The sequence below is a fragment of the Arachis ipaensis genome, chromosome B05, assembly GCF_000816755.2.
Source record: "Arachis ipaensis cultivar K30076 chromosome B05, Araip1.1, whole genome shotgun sequence".
Taxonomy (NCBI): domain Eukaryota; kingdom Viridiplantae; phylum Streptophyta; class Magnoliopsida; order Fabales; family Fabaceae; genus Arachis; species Arachis ipaensis.
The window spans coordinates 248,629-272,076 of record NC_029789.2 but is presented as its reverse complement, the minus strand read 5'-3'; the positions used below and the strand labels follow the sequence as shown (position 1 = coordinate 272,076).

Below are 23,448 nucleotides of genomic sequence, written 5' to 3'. Positions count from 1 at the left end.
TTTAATGTTGTCTTTAATGTTTTTTATTTGTGCCCATTATTTTTAGATGTTAATTTCATCTAACATGTTAAAGACAATAAAAAATATTCAGAAATAATTTTGACACATTAAAAATATTAAAAATAAAATTAAATGAATAAAAAATGTTAACAAAATTAAACAAAATTAAACAAAATCATAAATATTAAAAAGAACAAGTATATTTTATCTTTAGTTTGAAAATTTGACTAAAGATTGTTCTAAGGATATTGGTTGAGAGGATAAATAAATTTTTTTTAGTATTTTCACTAGATCGAATGCTTAAAAAATTTAAAAAGTTAGTCTTTGTTTTATATTTTTTATATAGAGATTATTTTTAACTTACTTTAATCTAATATTACTTCAAAATTAACCACTTTAAAACGTAGGTTTGAGACCCTCGATACTTGTATTTGCCGCGTAGTAGCAAACATTAGTACACTAATCCGGGAAAATAAGTGATAAGGTAAGAACAAATAAAATTAAGAAACTAATTTCTATGCCATAACAATATTTAAAATTTCTATATTATCGGTCAATAGATTGCAAGAAAAAGAAACAGTTGGTAATTGGTATGCATAACTGTTCAATTACTTCAATATAATAAATAGAGAAAAAAATGTTATTAATTCTAATAATTGCTAAACCATTTAGGTTGTATTTGTTTATAGAGATGGGACATTAAGACAGGGACACAGAAATATAAAATCGTGTTTGATAGATGAGACATAAACAAAGATATTGTGTCTAAAAATACTGAATTAGTGTATTTTGTGTCCATCTTAACAGAAAGGATATAGAAACACTAACAATGGACATAACTTATTTTTTATTTTTTTTTATTATTCTTGTTAATTTTTTATAATTATATTTTTTATTATTATATTTTTTTTCTCAAATTTTTTGGATGAAAAAAATGAACTAAATTAAATCTTTATAATTTATTCTAATTTATCACCAAATAGAATATAAAAACATAAAATTTTATATTTCTATTTTTTATGTCCTATTCTCAATATCTTGTCCAATTCTCAAAAAAACAAACACGGCCTTAGATGTAATTTAGTTTTTTTCCCTCATGAATTTAATTTCTAAAAAGGTGTATTTATTTAGATCCTCAAATTGGGGAGGCAGTCAAGGATAGAATACAAAGTCCAAGGGGTATATACACTGAATCACTGATGACTGATAGGCCCTGTAGAGTCAACCAGCGTTGACATCGTTTATTACCATAACAGTACACAACAACGCACCTATATAAACCAAGGCACATTTTCACTTTCCTACAAAGCAAACACGCCACATCAAATTACCAAAACACCCTTCTCCCACCAAATCTCTTCTTCGGACCCTAAATCCCCAAATTTCTGCAAACACTCACAAATTCCCAAACATGAACGCATTCCCTCCCCCTCCTCCTCCTCCTCCTCCGGGGGACTCCAATGCTGAAACCCTAATCGCTGCATGCACCGCCATGCTCTCCCACCGCCGCTTCTCCACCGCCCGCGACTTCGCCCTCCGCCTCCCACCCTCCCACCACACTGTCGCCCACCAAATCATCGCCATCTCCGACGTCCTCTCCGCCGCTCACAGCCGGGACTGGTACTCCCTCCTCCAGCTCAGCTCCTCCGACTTCGCCTGCGATCTCTCCCTCCCTCGGCAGCAGTTCAAGAAGCTTGCACTCCTCTTAGACACCAACACCAACACCTTCCCTCTCTCAGATGAAGCCCTCACGTGCCTCGCCGAGGCTTGGCACATTCTCGCTGACCCCCAAAGGCGCCAAATTTACGACCTCGAAATCGCGAGTGAACTGTTGCCGCAGCAGCAACCTCAGCCGCAGCAACCGCCAACACAGCAGCCCCAGCCACAGCAGCAGCCGCCGCTCATGTGGGGCACTTTCTGGACGGTGTGCCCGTACTGCTGGAAAATGTACTTGTACGAGAAGGCGTACGAGGATTGTGCTTTGAGGTGTGACGGTTGCCAGAAAGTGTTTCAGGGCGTGCCGGTGAAGCCTCCGGTAAGGGAGGAGACGGTGGTGGTTCAGGGGGAGAGGAGGGAGTATTATAAGTGCAACGCGAGTGTGCCATTGAGATACTACGAGGTTTTGGAGAAGCCGGAAAATAAGAACTTGAATGAAGAAAATTTTGTGTATATCTCTGATGATGATGAAGATAATGTTTTTGGAAAGGGTAATGATGTGGGGAATGATGGGATGGATCTTCAGGGGAATGTCAACAATGGAAGGGTGGATTTGCGTTGGAATAGCTATAATAATACTGGGAATAACAACAATGGGAAGGGGAGTATGAGAGTGAAGACTGTAGCAAAGAAGATGGTTGGGAACAGGATGATGAGGAAGCAGCAAGGAGTGTTTCTTGATGCTGATAATGATTTAGGTTTGAATATGGATGCAGGTGACGACAGTGGTGAATTGGAGTTTACACAAGGGGATGATGGTGATATCTTTGTTGGCGTTCGCTTTGGCGACTGATTATGCAAGGAAGAGAGGTAATTTGGCACCTTTGCCTTGTTTATTTATGCAGTTGTAGGAGCACTGTGTAGGCGGCAGCATATAGTGTTCTTTTATTGTTAGTTTTGTGCACAGCTTCTCGTAGGTTCCCAAAAGAAAAAATCTGAAAAGAGGAACTTAGTATAGTTTTTGACTAGGAGGCATTGCATTCGTGTATATGTTACCATTTTTGTAATGCCCCTTTCTGAAATTGAAATGAAAAAAAAAATACAAAAATCTAAAGCATTAGTCGCCTTGCTGATTATGGTCAGTATGTTCTTTGAATGAATTGGTTTTTCTGTATGTGCATTGTGCAAGACTACCTGATTTTTTGAAAGTAGGGGTACTTGATTTTTTCTCTCTTCTGGCTTGGTTGCAAAGGAGGTCTCTTATGAATTGAAACTGAGAGCTTCTACAAGATTCGGTTGGTTCTCTCTCCTTCATGTTTCTGGGAGCATTGTTGCTTACTATATATGTTCTAGGAATAGCAAGGACATGTATATGAGTAGTATCACTGAATTGAACTCACCTCATAAACTGTATTTACAGTGAGTTCCTTTCTTCTAGGTTAGTCAAACAAATTTGTTAAGCCAAATGTGTGTAGATTTAGTTCAACGGAATCCACATTCTTTTCACCATCTTTTATGTTTGATTCAGAATTTATATATTTTTTAGGTCTCGTTGATCTTTCATTTTAGTCACTTTACGTTATATGCTCTTGGGATATGTGTATTTTTTTCCGAGATTTTCTTCCAAGTATTATTGATTTGTAGTTCTTTGTTTGCCTGAAAATATCATCCTGCTGTATTCTTTCCCCTAGTATTTATTTTGATGGTGCAGTATGGCCTTAAGAACATTTGTTATTTGTGATTCAGAATTTTGTTGAGTCTGTTGTGTCTACTGAAATTTCCTTTTACCTAAGTCAATTTTTTAGGATACTAATTTAGTCAAGTCCTCTATTGTGCTTACTCAAAACTGATAAAGCTAAACATAAGTGTCAGATCTCTGCTAGTAAGCCTTTTGATTATGTAAATGATGGAGCACAGGGAAGAAATAGCTTTGTGTGACAGAATATAAATGAAAAGGGAATTACACTGCATTGTTATTCTCCTTATTTTAGTTTATTTTGGTAGATTCGTATTCTATTCTATTCTAATAAATCTATCGGCATCTTTTGAAATATATTGTATTAATTGGCATTAATTAAATGAATTTAATTATATCTCAATCAATAAAGGAAGATTCGAGAATTAGTGGAGTTATTTGGTAATTAATTCAACTTTGATTAAAAAAAAAAACGCATGAATGAGGAGGCAGCACAAGCACCCGCCTCCATCTCTGCCAGAGTGCCAGTATCATCTCGTGTCCGACCTAACACCGATACCTCAAATTTTTCCATATGTGCTTTATAATCCAGAGTTTATAGCAGTATACTGTTCTAAAATTTTTCTGTTGTATCTCACAATGTTTTTCAATTTTCATGCATGCTGTGACATCAAGCACCCTATAGTGCCAACAACACTAAGCCACAATAGAAGTTAAATCCAAACTATTATTGCCTTATTTCACTTGGACTAATAAACACACATTTTTTTTTTTTGAAAAAAATTTAAAAAAAAGGCAGGTAAATTAAAATGTATAGGATGAAGGCGGGTGCAAATCAAGTAATTTATGACCAGGATTTTGGAGTAAAGTTCGGAATCTGCTTCTTTAAAATGTTGATGTTATAATTAATCTCGGATTCGCTATAATTAGATGGAAGTTTTCCTTGCATAATTTATTTCTATATATAGCTTGCATTTGCAATCAACTCCTCCTGTTGCAACAAGGGTAGAAACCTCCAACCTTCATTGATTTGTGGCAATTGTATCTTACACCTTTCAGAATTAAGTCAGAATTATGGTACCGTTAACACAGGTGAGGTTTGTTTATTATCAAATTCGAAGTGTTATTTTCTTTGTTCTATTTTGGTAAAATATTTAGAAGAACATGGGCATGCAGCGAGTTCGAAATCACTATTACTCTGGAGCTCAAATTCTAAGGAGTTCTTCAATAACACCATATGATTACATATTCACAAAGCCAAGATCAAAGGCAGCGGACAAAAAACAAGCAGCTGTAAAACACAGTCAAGCAGAAAAGAGACGCAGGATGAGAATCAACACTCAATATGAGGCCCTCAAAAACCTCTTCCAAAATAAAACAAAAGTGTGTAGTACTTTATATATTATGCAAGGCACTTTTTGTTTACTCTTAACATAAGAGATTATAAATAATTTTACTTTTTCTGTCTCACGTTTCTATTATCAAAATTATTTACAAAAGATGTTGATGACAAAATTATTAATAATAAAAGAAAAATCAAACTCTTAAGTTGTCTACAAAAAAATATATTACTGACAAAATTATTTATTTTTTTGGACTTTTTTTTTAAACAAATAATTCTTTTGGGTACATCGAGTGAATTTTTGCCTTTCTCATAAATAATTTTTTCAGCTACATAATTTTGTGATAAGCTTGCTAACTATAGATTTTGTGTTATCAACTAACAGACGGACAAGGCATCATTATTGACAACTACTATTGAAATAGTTAAAAATTTGAGAAAAAATAGTATTCCACAGGAAGCTTCTAGTAGCTCAAAGAAGGAAATGAATAAGGTTACTAACCAGAAGAAAATGCAAGAAGCTTGTAGCCCAAGAAATGATGATGTGTTTCCTAGTTGGGAAGACAAGTGGAGTCTAAAACATGAAGAGGGTCTAATGAAGGCTACATTGAGTTGTGAGGATAAGCCAGGATTGATGTCAACAATAGCAAAGGCAATGGGGTCAGTGGAAGCCAAGGTTGTAAAGGCTGAGATGGTGAATGTTGGAGGAAGAACTAGGGTTGTGTTGTGGGTCAAAGATTCCAATGGTGATCGTAAAGGTGAAGAGATTCTCAAGAGGACACTCAGTACTCTCATGCAAAGGCCAGTCCCTAAAAAGAGGCGTTTTACTCAATAATTGTTGTGTGTTACTGTGTTATATAACCTTGACTTGGACTTCTAATGATGATAGATTATTTATTTACTCTCTCCATTCTAAAGATAAATAAATCACTTTCACTTTGTACCAAAACAAAGTTAAAGTGATTTACATTATAAAATGGCAAGAGTAAATGTCTATATATAGGGATTATAGTTGACAAGGGCTAATAAGTTTTCTAGGTTTAGAGAATAATTGACTCTAGGCCCATTGCTAAGATTAGGTAGGTTTGTCATGATGTTGTTACATATGCAAGTTCTAACCATGTTACTTTCTTAATTTGTAATATGAACTAGTCTATATAGACTGAGTATGCAAAATTGTTAATAATAAAAAAAAGAGAGTGCAACTATTAATCACCTACTCTTTCAATCTTCGTTAATTGTATTGAATAAGCATCTTAGATAGCCTTCACATAAAATAAAATTTAAAATAATAAATAAAGTCAGTGTAAGCAACAATATAACAGCATTTTCTTGATTGTTTGTTTTGTAAAATCGGTATATAGTTTTTTCTTAATTTTTATAAATCATTTGACAAGCAATTAGAGATTAGCATCTTCATTCTACAACTATTGGCGAAATAATGATTTTTTTTCTCTATACCAAAAATACAAGATAATTGCTTCTATATCAACTCAAACTCAATAAAACGTTTGAGCTGATGCATCTCTACTAGTTCTTTTCACATGTGTACTAGAACTTTTGTCTCGATGGTTAATAGTGACAAATCTTTTAAGGTCAAAAACCCTACTGCCACTATGATTTCTGTTTTTGTTAGCATACAAAACTGCTTTATTCTCTAACTCTGGGTCTTGCCGGTGCCTCCTATTAGCATCACTATCTACTAAGAATTCTGTAGATAAGTTATCATAGGAGTTAGATGAAAGTCCCTGGTTGTTATACCAATTGGATCCCACATCACCAAATATGTAATCTGAGAAGTCAGCAGAACTGGCTGAGTCCTTAATACTTGAAGTACTACAAGAACTTGCATCAGAAGAGCTGAAGAGAGAAGAACTTTCACTTGAAGAATCCATCCCATAGTGGAATCTCCATTCTTCTGGATATGCAAAGTCATTGCTTAAGGAATCATCAAGAACGCTCCAAGAAGGGTGCTTGCCATGCTTTTGTTGTAGGGAGCTCGAGTCGGCACTTGGAGCCGTGGTACTTGATCTCGTCTTAGAAGTAGAAGGAATGGCTTCCAAGTTCCTCCTCTTGAACTTTGGAGAGATTGTAGTGCTACTAACCAAACCTCGAGGTTTTGGAGAGTGCCTAAAGATTTTTAAAAAAAATCATAAAACAATGTTATTACGGAACATATCCAACAAAGAAATAATACATGGAACTCCACAGGTGTATTACCTTGCATAAAGAAGCATGTATGCCCTTTCTGCTAGGACTCTTGACAGTTCAACAGGTTCTACCTACATAGAAGCACACAAGCTATCCTCAGTTTACATGCAGAAACACAGCTCTCACATGAAGTATGCACATATTCGATACCATCAATGGAATATGAATTAATGCTATAACCTACAATTACGGGAAATATTGTTTCAATGGATCATGGAAATTTCCTGAAATGATTTTGGTACTTCTTTACATCTGAATTTGAAGAACAAAAGGCACAAGTAGCTTTACAACTGTATTCTAATAATATTCTATGATGCATTATATTAATGCTTCAAAAACAAGCTTTATCGGGTAGCATCTAGGAATTAACTCCTTTTCACTCATGACACAGTATATACCAAATATGTTAAATACTTCATACCAAAATACGTTATCTTTCCATAACATACTAAAAAATGAGGAGTAAGGACCAACCTCCTATCTATCTACCTATCATTCTAATATTGTATCATTGTGCATAAGAAAAGGGCATGATGTCACTAGAAAGACAGTATGAAAACCAAAAAATCAAATGATGCCATTTATATAATCTAACCAATTCAATAATGTAAAAGGAGGCATTCAAGCACAAGAAAGGTATGTCCATAAAAAAATATTGCACCTTACTGTCATTAGTCCTGAACCATTCTCCTTGAATATTCTTCACATAGCAAATATAGTGGCCCGAAAAAGCAGTATTCATGGTATCCAAATGGACAACCACTGCATAAAGGCTGTACAATGGAGATTTATCTTTCGTTCCACTCATATATGGTGTCATATTCAAGACTTCAGGGAACTGAACTGACTTATTTAACTTCTCAAAATTTCCAGACTGCCAAACCAGCAAGTGTAATATCCATGAGAATATATAATATGAAAATCAAATTACGATAGCAGAAAAGAATACAGAGAAAACATGTAAAACTTCAAAATTTAATATTGGAGATGTACCTGAAATCGTTTTAATACAATTGTAAGAATATTTGGTGCCTCCAATACTGTCAACTTCTTCTTGGCTTTCTCATAGGATTTACATCTGGAAAATGGGCAAAAATAAAAACCTTAGATTTACATAGTGTGAATGGAGCCTAAAGCAGAGTCTTTAATAAATTTGTCATCATATTTATGGGCAGAATTATGATTGTCATTAAATAACTTGTTCAATTAAATTACACTTGCAAAGCATGATCAATTTTGAAGAAAATCCAACAAAGTTCCTAAGATCATCAAATAAATTTGTCAAACAGAATAGTTCAGCCCATTCATGAAGTCCCATACACCCATCACATTCTTTACCTAGAAGTGTTTTGTGCAAACTTCTCATTTTTCCTCGTTGTAGTAACATTATATCTGAGAATCTATGGATTAAGAGAACATCAAAAGACTATTCATTTAAGTCACAATAAGTATGACGCCATAGATGATTCTCATTGTAAAATATTCATGTTCAATTTGGTTTACTGCCAATAAAGCCTGAAAGTATAACCTTTCACCAGGTTTATGTCACCACGCACCATTCATTTATTACTTATGAACCCTCATGCAGCTTTATATAAAATGAATTATACTAGTAAGGGGCAAGAAAGGTTTTGAAACATTACAACAACTGAAGCATAATAAAAGCCTAAATAGATGTAATGGTTGGGAATAAATTAACATACCTGCTGCAATTATACTTATTGTCTTTATCCAAAATTTCAGGTGCTGTAAATTGTCGTAGAGCATCCTCCAAAGTTCCAATATCTCCATCGATCTCAACAGTCAGATCCATCATTCTCTCATACCTCTCAGATTTCCCCAGGCACCTTAAGCACTTTATCTGCAAGTGAAAGCCAAAAGATTATATTACAAAATATTACATAGGTTAAATAATCTCCCTCAACAAAGGTGGAAAACATAAACTAAACTAAACTGTCAAATTGAAAACAACCTTAGATCGTAGATAACCTCCAAAAGTATACCCAATAAGAGTTGTTTCTTCTGCCAAAGGACTTGAAATGCCAGCTTCCTTAAGGCAAATTGCTTGCATTGTATCAACTGCACACCTATCAGTTGAGAATTTTATCGTGTTTATCAACTTGATATACAAAAGTGACAACTACTTTTTTTAGTATGAGAATCTGAGAAAGCATCGGCTAAGAATCAGTTTCAGCAATCATTTGGCTCACCTCAAAAATTCATGGGCATCTTCCTCCCTTCCATGTCCAAAATGGCTACCAATCTTGTGTATTTTAGATAATATCCCTATTGGAGAAAGTGGAGAGTTCCCTTCCTTTGCCTTCTGAATCAAATACTCAAACTCGCAGATAAAACACCATCCCTTCTTCTGACCTAGTGAAATAGTGTAACAATTCAATAAACTAAAAGCTCATAATAATTGAACAAGTTGAATAATAAAGTTATTATTGAGAGGAACTTGCATTTTTTTGTATGGAAGCCTTGAAAAAGATAAGAAGTTAGAGGTCGAGTATATGCCAGGCATTGGAGCACTGCATTAGCATAACAGCTGCAGGAGATTTATTCAAAATGCATTAGCAACAAGGCAAACACTTCTAAACAAAGAGAGAAAAAATTTCCAACACAAACAAGTAGTGGATTTATACCCCTTTAACTACCAAAACACAATTAAAACCAGCACTGAATCCTAGTAAAAATGTTTAGCCAGCTAACACTTTGATCATATTCTCTCAAAAAGACCTACTCAAATTGTAATTTTCTTTTAGCACAAGTATCATACTCCAATTTGCTTCTCTACCCATGCTCCATGAGGACATTTAGGGGGAAAAGAAGAAAATCTAGAAACATAAGATCTTGTTGAAAGTCAGCATGTAGTTGGTGTTAGTATAATAGTAGCTTTGTATTTATGATAGTAGTTGATAGCTATATGTATATATACACCCTTTTAGATGAAATCATATAACATGAGCTCTTTCATTATGCATTAATGTGGTATCTAGATCCTAAAGAGAAAACTCATTGTGCACCAAGAGAATCCAATATCCTCTTGGGAAAATTTTTTTTCCAGAACCATGTGTCCTTCCAGCCATTAGAACATTTCCTGACGTGTTCTTCTCTTTGGCAGCCCAAGACATTCTGGCTGCTGTCAATCACCGTTAGAACAGTTCTAGCGCCGCCACTGTGTGCCATCGAGCAATCCGACCAACAATCACATGGTTATCTTTGCCTTATTCTGCAGCGTCCAACCCTGTCAACAGAAGCACCTCTAACAAGCCACATCACCACATGCCTCTTTTCTTTGACGTACAAATTCTCTCAGTGACTTCCTCCAGCACCTAAAGGTGCATCCGCCGTCAATTGCAATGCCGTGCTCGCCTAGTAATCCTCTTTCCAGAATTGATTGTGTTTTTCTCATTCAACCATTTTTCATCTGTAGCTGTATCATTTCCTGTTTTCGCACCAGGACGTGTTCTTCCTTTCTATTGCTTACTATTTCTTTGTTTTCTTTCTGGTCTCGATGGCTACTGCTACTTCTGCTATTGATGCCGGTGCTAGTGGTTCCAAGAATGAAAACCCTACTTTCACTAGTTATGTTAGTGTACCTATTACCATTGACAAACTTGATGGAAATAATTATGATTCTTGGACCTCTGATATCAAGTGTGTGGCTAACTAGCTAGGATTATGCAAAACATCTCACCAAAAAGGCTGAAGAAATTACTGTCAATGACTGTCAGAAGTGGATTAAGATTGATTCCCAACTTTGTAGCCTTATCAAGAACACAATCCATTCTTCAATTAAACAGATTTTTCCTGCACATGCACTTGTGAAGCTATTTGGACACAGGCAAAGGCACTTTACATTAATGATACATAATGATTTTATGGGAATTGTCAAAACCTCATGCGTGTTGTTGCCCCTTGACAGATTGATGGTCCTATGTTTGCAAATTTAGGATAGATTCATGGTGCTCTCCATGTCAAAGTCATTGGAATGCCATGCTTCACACCCTAAAATATGTCAAATGAGCACCAAGCGAAGGGCTTCTTTACAAGGATAAGGGTCATACAAAGATTTGTGATGTCGATTGGGCAGGGTGTCCAATAGATACAATTCCACCTCCTACTACTGTGTTTATATGTGGCAATCTTATTTCTTGAAAAAGTAAGAAAAGCAAGAAGTGGTTACACAATCTAAGAGCTGAAGCAGAATATCGTGCTGTGGGATTAACTTAACTAATGTGGTTGAAGCAACTTCTTGAAGAACTCCAATTTGGGAAAATAGAGTCTATGACTCTTGTATGTGACAATCAAGCAGCTTTGCATATTGCCTCTAATCCAGTTTTTCAGAGAAGACTAAACACATTGAGATTTATGTCATTTTACTAGAGACAAAAGGACCTATTGAAGGTATCACCACTTGCTTCCTCAGTTCAAATGACCAATTGGCAAAAATCTTAACTAAGGCTTCAAGAGGCCCCAGAATAAGTTATTTATGTAACAAGCTTGGTACATATGACCGATATACTCAAGCTTGCAGGGGAGTGCTGAAAGTCAGCATGAGTTAGTAGCTTTTTATTTATGATAGTAGTTGATAGCTATATGTATACATACACCCTTTTTAGATGAAATTTATATAATACATGAGCTCTTTCTCTCATTTCTTATGCATTAACAAATGTCAACCAAAATTACAAAAATATCAGACTTTTCTCCCTCCCTTTATCCAACCAGTCACCACAATATTTTCTTAGCATATAACATAACATACTAATCAATGTAAAGGAGAAGATCTCTACAATACCTGTTACCGCAGTTTGTGAGGCCAAAGGGGAATAGTTTCACCTTGTCATAGCAGTAAAGTTCCGAAAATAATTCATAAGGAAAGGCCACCTGCCAAAAACATACAATTTGAACATAAACACAGACAAAGTTAGTAATGATAAAAACCTTAGTAATAGTTACGTTCTGAAGAACTGAGCCAACACATATTCCCAACCTCATTTTCAACAGATACGAGATCAGATCTTGACTCTTTTGAGCCTCTAAACTGCTGGACAACCTTCTGCATTGATGTTTTTAAACCATTACGAACATTTAGTGGAAGATTAGGTATAGCACTTTTGGCAGGCAGTGTGTGATAATTATCACTTTTGGAAGACTTGGAATGTGATGCCAAATCACCCTTGGTAGTTGAGGATAGTAGATCAGCAGAACTAGATGATGATTTTCGTGCTTCTTTGTGCTTGGACAAATGTGATTCTTCTACCAAATCATGATCAGCTACAAAATCTGTACTACAACTATTCAAGGAAGACACGTTTCTGCACTTAGTATCTGCTACTGATTTTTCAATTGTAGCAACTCTTCTCCGGTGTTCATGGCCACTAGAATTTGACACCACATCACGGTATACATCAGACCTAGTTTTGGAGGGCTTTGACTTAGAGACATTCTCACCAGCACTATTACTAGAATTTGTCTTGCTTCTTTTACTTGAACCAGAATCCTTAACTTCTGTATTTACAGAATTTTTAGACTCTACCGGCAATGTAGGGGTTGACACACTCTCATTGATATGAGAAGAAGAAACACATGTATCCTCGGTGGTACTGTTGCCAACAGGTTTTGCCAATCTGATGCGAGAAGCACCATCAAAAGACTCCCTTGCAGAAACAGAAGGATTAGCACCGGAATATGAGTGACGGGCAGATGCTATACCAGCATGTGTTCCTTTCATTTCTGCAAAGAATCTAACTAGATCATATACCATACATGATGCACAAAATAACATGTCGCACCTTCCAATTAAATCATTACCATGAATACCGGAATGTGTTTCCGATTCTGAATCTGATACTGCTGCCCTGTGAGAAACAGGTTCCTCATTCAGCTGCACGGTGGCAACCGGAGGACAGCATTCATCCTTGTGACCGTGCCTCCAGTGAATAATTTGACACTTACCCGAGCTACAAGAAAGCATGCGTGTCAAAACCACAAATGACAAATGGAAAACAATTAACAAGCTTGGTAACGTACCAACAAGTGGTTTGAAGAACTAAAATTGATTGAATTTTTCTTCTTCATGATATTTATAAACAAAGAGTAGCTTAATTTATTTAAAAAGAAAAAAAAAATAGTTTCGCGTGTTTATGACGTGTCACTGAGAAAAGGAATGAACTATGTCCACAAACCATTGTCAAAATCACAAGCTACAAGTTTCAGCAAAGATTGGACAAGAACAATGTTCTCCCCACAAAAAATGACACTTTCTAAGTGTGCAAGCTAAGAAGAAAAACGAAAAAAACGAACCAGTATCTAACAGACTTGCACTGAGCGCAGCGCATGGTAGTGGGAGTGTAACACACCACACACTGGTGCCACCTCGAGTTGGGCACCGACACCGGAACCGGAATCGACGTGGCAGTGGTGGTGGAGGAGGAGGAGGAGTAATAATCAGTTGAAGCAGCGACCATGTCAGCAATTGCTGCATCCTCCACCAACCTCGCGATCTCCTCCTTCTTCGCCTCCGCATTCCTCCATGCCTGCCTAATCAAAACAAAACCTAACAGCAATACCGCATACACGACTCCCTGAAACCCTAGGATTCCCGCCACCACCATCTCTCTCTCTGTATTTCTTCTTATCCTGCACCAAGGACAATCCCGGAACACAGCATCCAAACGATTGCGACGGTTTTGTTTCGCATAGATGGGTTGCCAGGGCGTGGAAGGGATCAGTAACGCGGCAAGTGTCGGCGGCGGAAAAGAGGAGGTACCGGGAAGGGCAAAATGGTAAAGTTGAGTTGGTGAGCTGGAGAGAGAATGAGCATCTCGGATTGTGCGGTGTCTGTGTCGTGTGTGTGTGGGTTTTGTGCCCCCCTTTTTTTGTTGTTTTTGCAGGGCTCTGAAATCGATTCTCCTTTCTTTCTTTTTTTTGAGAGTGCAATGCGGATGTGGAATCGGAGAATGTAGGAGAACGCGATCTCGTTTGTCGTTTGTCCTCTCTTCCGGTACTTGCCGTTTCTTCACCTTTTTCTACTTCTTTCCATCCTTCCCCTTCTCTCTCTACTATACCATCTTATTACTTTGTTAAAAAATGATTTTTTCCAATATTATTTAGAAATTATTAATTATTATATTTGATGGTAAATATTCTAAATTTTTTTTTTCAAAAGGAAAAATACTTAAATGCCAAATTTAATTTTTACAGCCTGTATAAGAATAGTTTATACTGGTAATAGCTAGAATATGTTGTTGAGTATTTTAGTGTCTATTTTAGTTCTCTATTGTAATAACTCATTTTAATGTGTTGAATGAGTTTTTTTATTTTTCTTAAAAGGGGAAATTTGTAAAACCGATTTTAATTGATGATATGTAATTATTGTTTTGAATGTGAAAATTTTGAATGCATATAAATGATGATGTTTATCATGTTACTATTACTGTGTGAGTTGTAGTCGTTTACGCATCTGAATGGAAGTTAACATAATAATTGTTGAGTTGAAGGGGGAATTGGATGATAGCTAAAGAAGGTGGAACCTTATTGTACGTTGTGATAGGAATGGTATGGTGGAATCTCACATCACTGCTTATTTTAATTTGCAATAACAGCACGCTCGGAATTAGATAATAATGTTAGCTTTGGCAATTGGCATATGGTGTTTCTTAATGCTAATGAGTGTGTTACAACAACTGGCTCTTTCTCGAATGAGTAAGAATCATTGAACCAATTTCTTTGGTTTTGTTTAGGTGGTTGCTACTTGTTAATAATTGAAAAGGAGAAATATGTTATCATAAAGTACGTAACGTTTCAATCAATAGTACCATTGGGGAAACGTACAGTTTTGTACAATTACCCCTTCCCTTTTTTATTCAAATCCATCGCTATGTTTCTTTGCCTATTTTACCTCTTACTGTACAAAATAATATCAATAGTAAACAGCTTTATCTGAATGAATGTGATAAACTAATAATTAACATGTATATTTTTTTCATCCAATGAAATAAATAGTTGGCATGGTGATAAAAAGAGAAGTGCTGAACACGTGTAGATTCGTTGCCACCTCTCTGAATTTTGCAGATTAGATTAGATTCCTGCTCGCATGGTTATATACTCTTCTCTTGTCTTTACTCTTTACTTTTGGAAAAAATATTGGGAAATTAATAATTTTAGTGAACAAATAGAAAATTAGTTAACATTAACGTAAATGTAAATAAAAATATTAGTCCGTTACTATTTTTTTATTTTTTGTAATAGAAAATAGAAATAGATTTATATGAAAATTTATTCAATATTTAAAAGTAACTCATTTATTTTAGAAATTTATATGTAGTTATTTTTATTTAAAGTTATTAACGAAAAATCGTTAGATAATTTGATATATTTGACTAAATTGTTATATAATGATTGTAAATTATTTTCAACCAGAATTATACATGAGTGTTTAACTAATTTGATAGTACATAGTTTAATGTAAGATGAATGCTATGGTGTCTAACTTACTAAAAAAAACAAAAAAATAATATTTAATAAATTTTAAATATTTTATTTTTACTTTATATATTTTATTTTTCATTTATAAAAATAAATTAGACAATTTAGACACAACAATAAAAGACATCATAAAATCTACCGTAATGTAATTTCATAACAATGATTTTTGTTACTAGCTTGAACATTATTTTGCATATTCAGTTATTCATGGAAGTTTCAGAGGGTGAAAATATAAATTTGATTTTGGAGGCCATTTAATTGAACCCAAGGAGTAGGTGAGTGCCATAGCCCGTGCTTTGTTGTGAGCCTTTAGATTACAGTTGCAGTATTTGGGCCAAGCCTTCTTAATATCTGCAATACGTTCAAAGTTAAGACACTGTGTTTTGGGCCATATATTGCTTCGGGCACGACTTAAAAGTTACATTTTGAAGGATGCTGTATCAGTATCATGCATGCACCATTTATGTATATCTCTTTTGTATATTTGTTGTATTTTTTGCGATTGATAAAAAAATAAGATATCCGGTGCTAAAAGATCACTACATATGAGTACACTTCATGGTGAACTGAGTGAATGACACGTGGCTGCTAGCTTTTGTTGCTTATGTCAGACAACAGACATGTCCAGTAGTGTGTCAAAATGCTACAGTTGAATTCGTCTTTTGTATTCTTGTAGGATAATTAGTCATGATGTTATTTTTTTTTATTTCAGTGGATTAGACAACCTTAATTTTAGGTATTCTAATGGATTTGAGAACTCTCAATTCTAGATATAAAATATATCTATACATTTCTCGTACATTTATCACATTTTCTCCTTGATTGCAACCGATAGGGTTTAAATTTGCGACCTTTGAGGTGAGGAATGGGAGATATGTCATGTGAGCTAAAGCTAATTAGACCTAGTAAACAGAAAATCTTTTTTGGACTTTTGGGTTTGTGCTAATGAACATTTTTGTTGTTAATATTTTTTGTAGGTTGTTTGTTTGGGTGATTTCTTTGTGATATTCAAGTTGTTTTTGGTAGACATGTGATATTCAAGTTGTTTTTGGTAGACATGTGATATTCAAGCTGTTCTTGTGAGTTATACAAGTTTGTTAAGTTCTTTTGTTCAATGATAATATCATAAACCTTTAAAAAAAGAACTTTGTTAAGCCCTGAGCCCAAATAACATGTTATTATATTTTATCTCACTTTATCCCTAATATTTGGATTTCTTCCATTTGAAAACAATTTTGGTGTGCTACTAGGATAATGTAGTGATTTATTCCAAATAATAATGTTTGTGAGTAGTTACAATTTTCTTTTACAAACACATTGGTACAGAGGCATAGAGCACATCTCCATCGAATCTTTTGAAGATTCTGTTATTATTTTTTTTTTTTTTTGAAAGACAAACAAGCTCAACACACTCAGTGGAGCATACAACAGTAAGAAACAAATAAACAAAGCAACTCCTATGTCATCTCCGACATAACCATCAACAACATAAGTTAGTTTTACACCATTTTCTCGAACTACAGAGTAATCTAGCAATGCAATCCACCATGACCGTTGTCTTATTCTGAAAAATGAGTTCATTTCTACACAGCCAGATGTTCCATATAACTGAGAAGAAGCCCACTAATCATGTTTTACGCTCGTATTTCTTCATAGGAATCGTCTTCCAGCTCTCAAAGAGTTCTCTTATGGACCCCGGAATACACCATGCCCGACCCACATGAGCGAACCACGTACACCAGACCTGCCACGCAAACTCACACGTAACAAACAAGTGTTGTACAGATTCAACTTCCTTGTTACACATCACACAAGCATTATCGTTCTGGGGAATGATGCCGAACCTACTCAACTGCTTCTTTGTATTAACTCGACCTACTAGCACAAACAAATAAACAGCTCAACTCTAGGTGGCACCAGTCCTTTCCAAATTCCATTTGTGAACTTGTAGCTAAGGATATCATCTGTCATCGTCTGTTCCTGCAAAACCTGCACAAATGAGTTAGTAGTATAAACACATTTCTTGTCAAACTTCCACACCACTCTATCTTGTACATGTGCTATCAATCTCACAGCATGCAAGATATCGAGCATTTGATTCAGATTGTCTATCTCCCATTGGCGGAGTTCCCTCCTCCATTGAAAGTTCCACACCCACTTTATCCCATCCCAAAACCCACAGTCCCCAATTACGGATCCTTTGTTATTTGAAATCAAGAAAAGCCTCGGAAATGAGTCTTTCAACTTCCCCGACTGTAACTATATATCCTCCCAAAATCTGGTTGATCTACCATCACCAACTTCCATAGCAAGTCCATCAATCATCTTTTGTCTGACAGTTTGTTCTTTTATTTGCAAGTTACATATATCTTTCCACGGGCCCCCTTTTGTTGGTAATACTTGAGTAGACAATAACTTGTTAAGATTCAGATTATTGCACGAGCACACTATCTTCTTCCATAGTAGACAGTCTTCCTTAGAAAATCTCCACCACCACTTGAACAATAAGGCAGTGTTCCTGATCAACGCATCTCCCACACCTAGACCTCCTAGTTTCTTCGGTGCCTGTATCATTTCTCACTTTACAAGAACCAATCCAGATTTTCCATCCTCTTTCCCCCAAAAGAACCTCCGCTGTAGTGAGATTAATTTTTTTGCCACCTTAGCTGGCATTTTATAGATGCTGAGATAAAAAATTGGTAGACTATTAATGACTGACTTTATGAGGACCAACTTTTCTGCTTTACTGGGGACTTTTGCTTTCCACAGACTAAATTTTTCTTTCATCTTGTTTATTACCGGCTTACATGTTTTTACCAGTCTTGGGTTTGCTCCAAGATTAATACCCAAGTACCTCATCGATAAAGTTATCGTCCAGCACTCCAATACTTGTTTAAGTGAATGAGTAAGTTAATAACCTAATCAATTCAAACTAATTTTTTATTAATGTATTATAAAACTTGTAAAATTATATGCATTGATTATATATCAGATCAGTCACAAATATTAAGCAAGTCAATCAAGTAGATCAGAGTCCGTTTGTCAACTCATTGCCCCAACCATTTGGCCTTATATTACCCCCATCGTATCTGCCACCAAGTAACTTCCATCTCTATAATATTAGGGATCATCCATCATAGTCCATATCATACCTGTATATGACTTTATCTTGTTACCTTCCAATTTATTAAGAATAGACAAGCAAATTGTGGCCAATAAATCAATAACCCAATTCATTGCACATTCGCACTAACGCAATTAACAATCTGTATGTGCCCCTTTCTTAAATTAAAGCTGATGGATGGTTAGTGGCCCAAATTGTACAAATAAATTAGGGGGTATGAAGGACCTATATATATGTTCATGTCAATAATTGACTAGAATTAAATCAGGAAACTTCCAACAACATATTTGCATGTTCTTCTTAGGCAAATCACTCTATATACCTTAGTTGTTAGGAGTTGAAAAAAAAAATCATTTATGTTATTATGCCTTTAATTTAACTGTTTGAAATAAAACAATAAATTATATGATTAAACTGAATTGCATAGTTTAAAATTTCTAAACAAATATATTAAAATTCTTTATTTTGACCATTTTGTCGGACATAATTTACTTACACACTCAATTAAGGATTTTTGAAAGGTATTTTTATTTGCTATATTAAATTTTTACATTAAATTATAATTATTCTTATTAAAAAAAGAAAAATATTAGGAAATCAATATTTTTATCAATATTAATAAAAAATTTATACTAACACTTTATTGGTCGATAACTTTTATCAATCTCCCCGATCTACTCAGAACATGCGTTTTGTGACTTGCACTCTATCCGACTTGTATGATAAGTAAGACTTTGTTAAGCATTACCTTATATGCTATTCATAGTTCAGTCCCCACTACAACATGGAATAATTTTTCAAATATTAAGAAAGAAAATTTCCATTACCACAAATAGAAAGACATTGGAGTAATGGCTAAATTATTATCTGCTTTTATAAATACTTCACTTCATCAAATTATATTTTTCAAGTCCAATTCACTTAAATCTACTTAAACTCTTATTAATTTAAATATTAGAGTCCTCTGCAGGTATTACCCAACATCATATAAACAAGAATATCGAACAACTTTACTATTCGGCAAATGAGTCAAAACTTTCACTCAAAAGAGTTGGGACTTCACGCCAAAACTCATATATCACGTTGATTTTAGGTATTAACTCGGACAAGTAGATTTTCTTTTAGATACTAGATGCGAAAATCAACAATTTTTTTTTTCAATGTGACAACAAAAACATAAGACAACAGAAGATTTCCTCCATACATCAGAGGGTAGAATTTTGGACAATCGTCTCAAACTCAACCAGGTTGCTCTATCTCTAATAATGAGCTCATGAACTGTACTCTCGTTCTCAGTTATTCACGGAATCCACCTTTAGAATGAACCCAATCGATCGGGAAAAATTGTCATATATACTCCTAATTAATTAAAGCATAATACGTGTTTTACAAACATTCGTAATCATTTATTTATTCTTAATTCTTTATAATATCTTTTTAATAAATATCTTTTTTAATATTAAAATTAAAAATAAAAAATACAAATTCTTATAAAACACTAATTAAGTGTGCTATGCAATAATCTCTCCCCCTATTACTGGAGTACTCATGGTACAATTATTTGTGTCAGAATTTTCATTCTGCAAATAGTCCTATGCATGCCATAACAGGAGAAGCTGAAAATCGTTATTTGTTTGCATGGATCGGACTACTTTCAAGTTCATCATTTTATAATCATTTCACTGTATATTTTTATGAATCTTATATCATTCAATATATATATATATATATATAGCCAATGAGTAATAGCTCAAATGGCATAGTCTCCCCATACTCAATTAAGAGGTTGCGGGTTCGAGTCTCATGAAAATTAAAAAAAAAAATATATATATATATATAACATGTAAAATTTCACAGCCATTTAGTTGCTAATAACTAATATGATTATCAACTATATTATATACAACAACAACAACAAAGTCTGGTCCTACTAGGAGAGGTCAGTTACATGAATCAAACGACGTCATTAAACTCTGTTATGTATCATGTTTACAGAGAGATCCTTTATATGTAGATCTCGTTTGACCACCTCATGAATGGTCTTCTTAGATCTTTCTCTGCCTTTCACCCCTTGTCCATCTTCCATCTCATCCACCCTCCTGACCGGGTGTTCTGTCGGTCTTCTTCTCACATGTCCAAATCACCTGAGACTCGATTCTACCATCTTTTTCACAATGGGTGCTACTCCAACTCTCTCACTTGTATCTTCGTTCCTTATTTTATCAAATCGAGTATGACCACTCATCCATCTCAACATCTCCATCTCTGTCATACTTAGCTTATGTTTGTGCTCCCCTTTGACTGCCCAACACTCCGTACTATAAAGCATAGCAGGTCTTATAGCAGTGCGATAGAATTTACCTTTAAGTTTTAAAGATACTTTTTTGTCACATATAAAACCATATGCACTCCGCCATTTTGACCAACCTGTTTGGATCCTATGATTTACATCATGTTCAATCTCTCTATTATCCTGTATGATGCACCCAAGATACTTAAAATTTTTAACTTTTTGTAGGGTGTTTTCTCCAATCTTCACCTCTATATTAGGGTTTTCCCTTCTCAGACCGAACTTATATTCCATATATTCCGTCTTGCTACGGCTTATGCCCAGACCATGCACTTCTAGAGCTTCTCTCCATAAGTCCAACTTCTTATTTAGGTCTTCCCTTGACCCTCCCATAAGGACGATATCATCGACAAAAAGCATGTACCATGGCACAGGCTCTTGGATGTGCTCTGTGAGGACTTCCAAGACTAATGTGATAAGCTATGCACTTAAGGATGATCATTGGTGTAATCCTATACCAATGAAAAATTCCTCTGTCACACCACATTGAATCTTCACACTAGTTGTGGCCCATTATACATGTCTTTAATTGCACGAATATATGCAATCATTACTCTCTTCTTTTCTAAAATCTTTCATAAGACCTCCCTTAACACCCTATCGTACGCTTTTCCAAATCAATAAACACCATATGTAGATCCCTTTTATTACTACGATACATCTCCATCATCCTTCTTAACAGGTATATCGTTTCGGTGGTGGATCTGCCTGGCATAAATAATAATTGATTTTGTCAACCTCTATTATTTGTGTCTCTTTTCTCAACCTCCTTTCTATCACCATTTCCCATAACTTTATGGTATGATTCATGAGTTTGATTCCTCTATTGTTTCCACAATTTTGTATATCCCCTTTATTCTTGTAGATAGGTATCAAGGTGCTCTTTCTCCACTCATCAGGCATCTTCTTTTACCTTAAAATCTCATTAAAAAGCTTGGTTAACCAATTGATGTCATTTCCTCTAAGACCCTTCCAAACCTCAATCGGGATATTATCAGGTCCAAACTTCAATTGGGATATTATCAACTATATTATATATAATAAAAAAATCAGCTACTAAATTAATGATTTGTATAAAATATATATTGAAATATAAAATACACATATAAAATTAGTTAAATAATATATGTGTTTATATACAAATAATATTTTGGTATGATTATTGTGTTTGCAAGACTCTTAAGTTAAATGGATGATCAATTCAAACATTTTTGCTAATCTGGTTACTTATACATGAATAAATATTATACAAAACTTCTCTACACCAAAAATATGTAAAAAATTAACTTGTTATCATTTAATAGTGAAGGAAAGTAGAGAGTGAAACAATCAAAGACGTCGCTTTGGCCGAGTGGTTAAGGCGTGTGCCTGCTAAGTACATGGGGTTTCCCCGCGAGAGTTCGAATCTCTCAGGCGACGGTGTTTTTATGTTCCTTAAAATGGTTGCACACACGAACCTTCCAAAGTGGAGCCCACTGAACTTAGCAGTGAGACCTGGTTACTACTTTCTGGGGGAGGTTGAGTTCCCAACTTTTGTAATCAACTCCTTTATGCCTTCACCAGGTACCACCTCTTTAATCATTCAATAAAACGTGCTTTATTATTTAGTATACAACTTTTCTCATAATAATGCTCCAAATGGTTGGTTTCAGATTTTTTTATGTTCATTTTAATCATATTTTAAAAGATTTATTTAGTAACCACTATGATTTTTGTGTTTGTGGTTAGATTACACGATGTTGCAAATTTAATTTCAACTTAATTAATAACAATTTAACGACGACAATAAAATGATAAAATAAACAGTAGTGTTGAAGTAATAGTTAATAGTCAATCTCGCATCTAATACGCAGTTGAATGAATTTTTATTTTAACAAATTAGTGATAATTTTATTTCTTCTCTTTCTTTCTCTTTTTTTTTTTAAATTTATTTTTATTACTAAATTAAGTCATAAACAAAAACATATTTTTGTTTTCTCTTTTGGAATCAGCTATGAATAACAAACATAAATTATTATACATTTTAGAGACACTTTTTCGAAGTAGATCTCATCATCATATATGTATATATACCTTTGGTATTCCTTTCTGCAAAATTATATTAATAATTAAAGTACTTGTGATATTATGAGTTTGGTTAAGTAACGTTTCTAAGGGAAAATAATTGTTAATTTTGTATTCAATAAATACATTAGAAACTCGTAATTCTCGGTTGAAAGATTTAAAAATTTTGGTTCTCAAGAAATTTAGTATTCCGTAGGTTTCGTTAACCTGAAGGTCAAACCAAACAATAAACAGAGCTCATTATATCATATGAAAAAAAAAAAACAAATGATGATAAGGTTGCCACTTTGACCTTACAAAAATTGAATGCATTTGGTCATCATATATAAGCAATCCAATTTTAATTGATCAAGTAGTCAACTCATTTATAATCAACTCACTTGTATATTTAAGTAAAAGTTAGAGATTCGAATTTTATTTTTTATATAGTAAACTAACAACTATTAATCAACTACAAATTCGTAAATAAAACTCAAATTTTATAACAAATGAGGTTTAGTTTAAATAAA

At 34.5% G+C, this 23,448-nt stretch overlaps 2 protein-coding genes and 1 non-coding gene across 4 annotated transcripts; 2 read left to right on the top strand and 1 right to left on the bottom strand.

Moving 5' to 3' along the window:
* On the top strand, nucleotides 3,873-6,181 carry LOC107639898 (transcription factor bHLH131). The gene is made up of 3 exons (XM_021122705.1): nucleotides 3,873-4,444; nucleotides 4,529-4,735; nucleotides 5,080-6,181. The coding sequence occupies exons 1-3, from the start codon at nucleotides 4,427-4,429 to the stop codon at nucleotides 5,527-5,529; spliced, it is 675 nt and encodes a 224-aa protein (XP_020978364.1). The 5' UTR covers nucleotides 3,873-4,426; the 3' UTR covers nucleotides 5,530-6,181.
* On the bottom strand, nucleotides 6,095-14,011 carry LOC107642267 (ubiquitin carboxyl-terminal hydrolase 17). 2 transcript variants are annotated; one of them, XM_016345561.2, is made up of 12 exons: nucleotides 13,218-14,011; nucleotides 12,726-12,874; nucleotides 11,905-12,647; nucleotides 11,710-11,798; nucleotides 9,368-9,453; nucleotides 9,116-9,278; nucleotides 8,878-8,992; nucleotides 8,609-8,766; nucleotides 7,899-7,983; nucleotides 7,567-7,779; nucleotides 6,915-6,976; nucleotides 6,095-6,824 (listed from the first exon to the last, which is right to left on the bottom strand). In XM_016345561.2, exons 1-12 carry the CDS (start codon nucleotides 13,526-13,528, stop codon nucleotides 6,194-6,196), a joined length of 2,805 nt encoding a protein of 934 aa, XP_016201047.1. In that variant the 5' UTR covers nucleotides 13,529-14,011; the 3' UTR covers nucleotides 6,095-6,193. The 2 variants fall into 2 exon arrangements, with proteins under 2 accessions (XP_016201047.1, XP_020978363.1); XM_021122704.1 differs by lacking the exon at nucleotides 13,218-14,011 and having other exon boundaries at nucleotides 11,905-12,658; nucleotides 12,726-12,843.
* TRNAS-GCU lies at nucleotides 22,213-22,294 on the top strand. The gene has a single exon. It is a non-coding gene; the product is annotated as a tRNA-Ser (tRNA).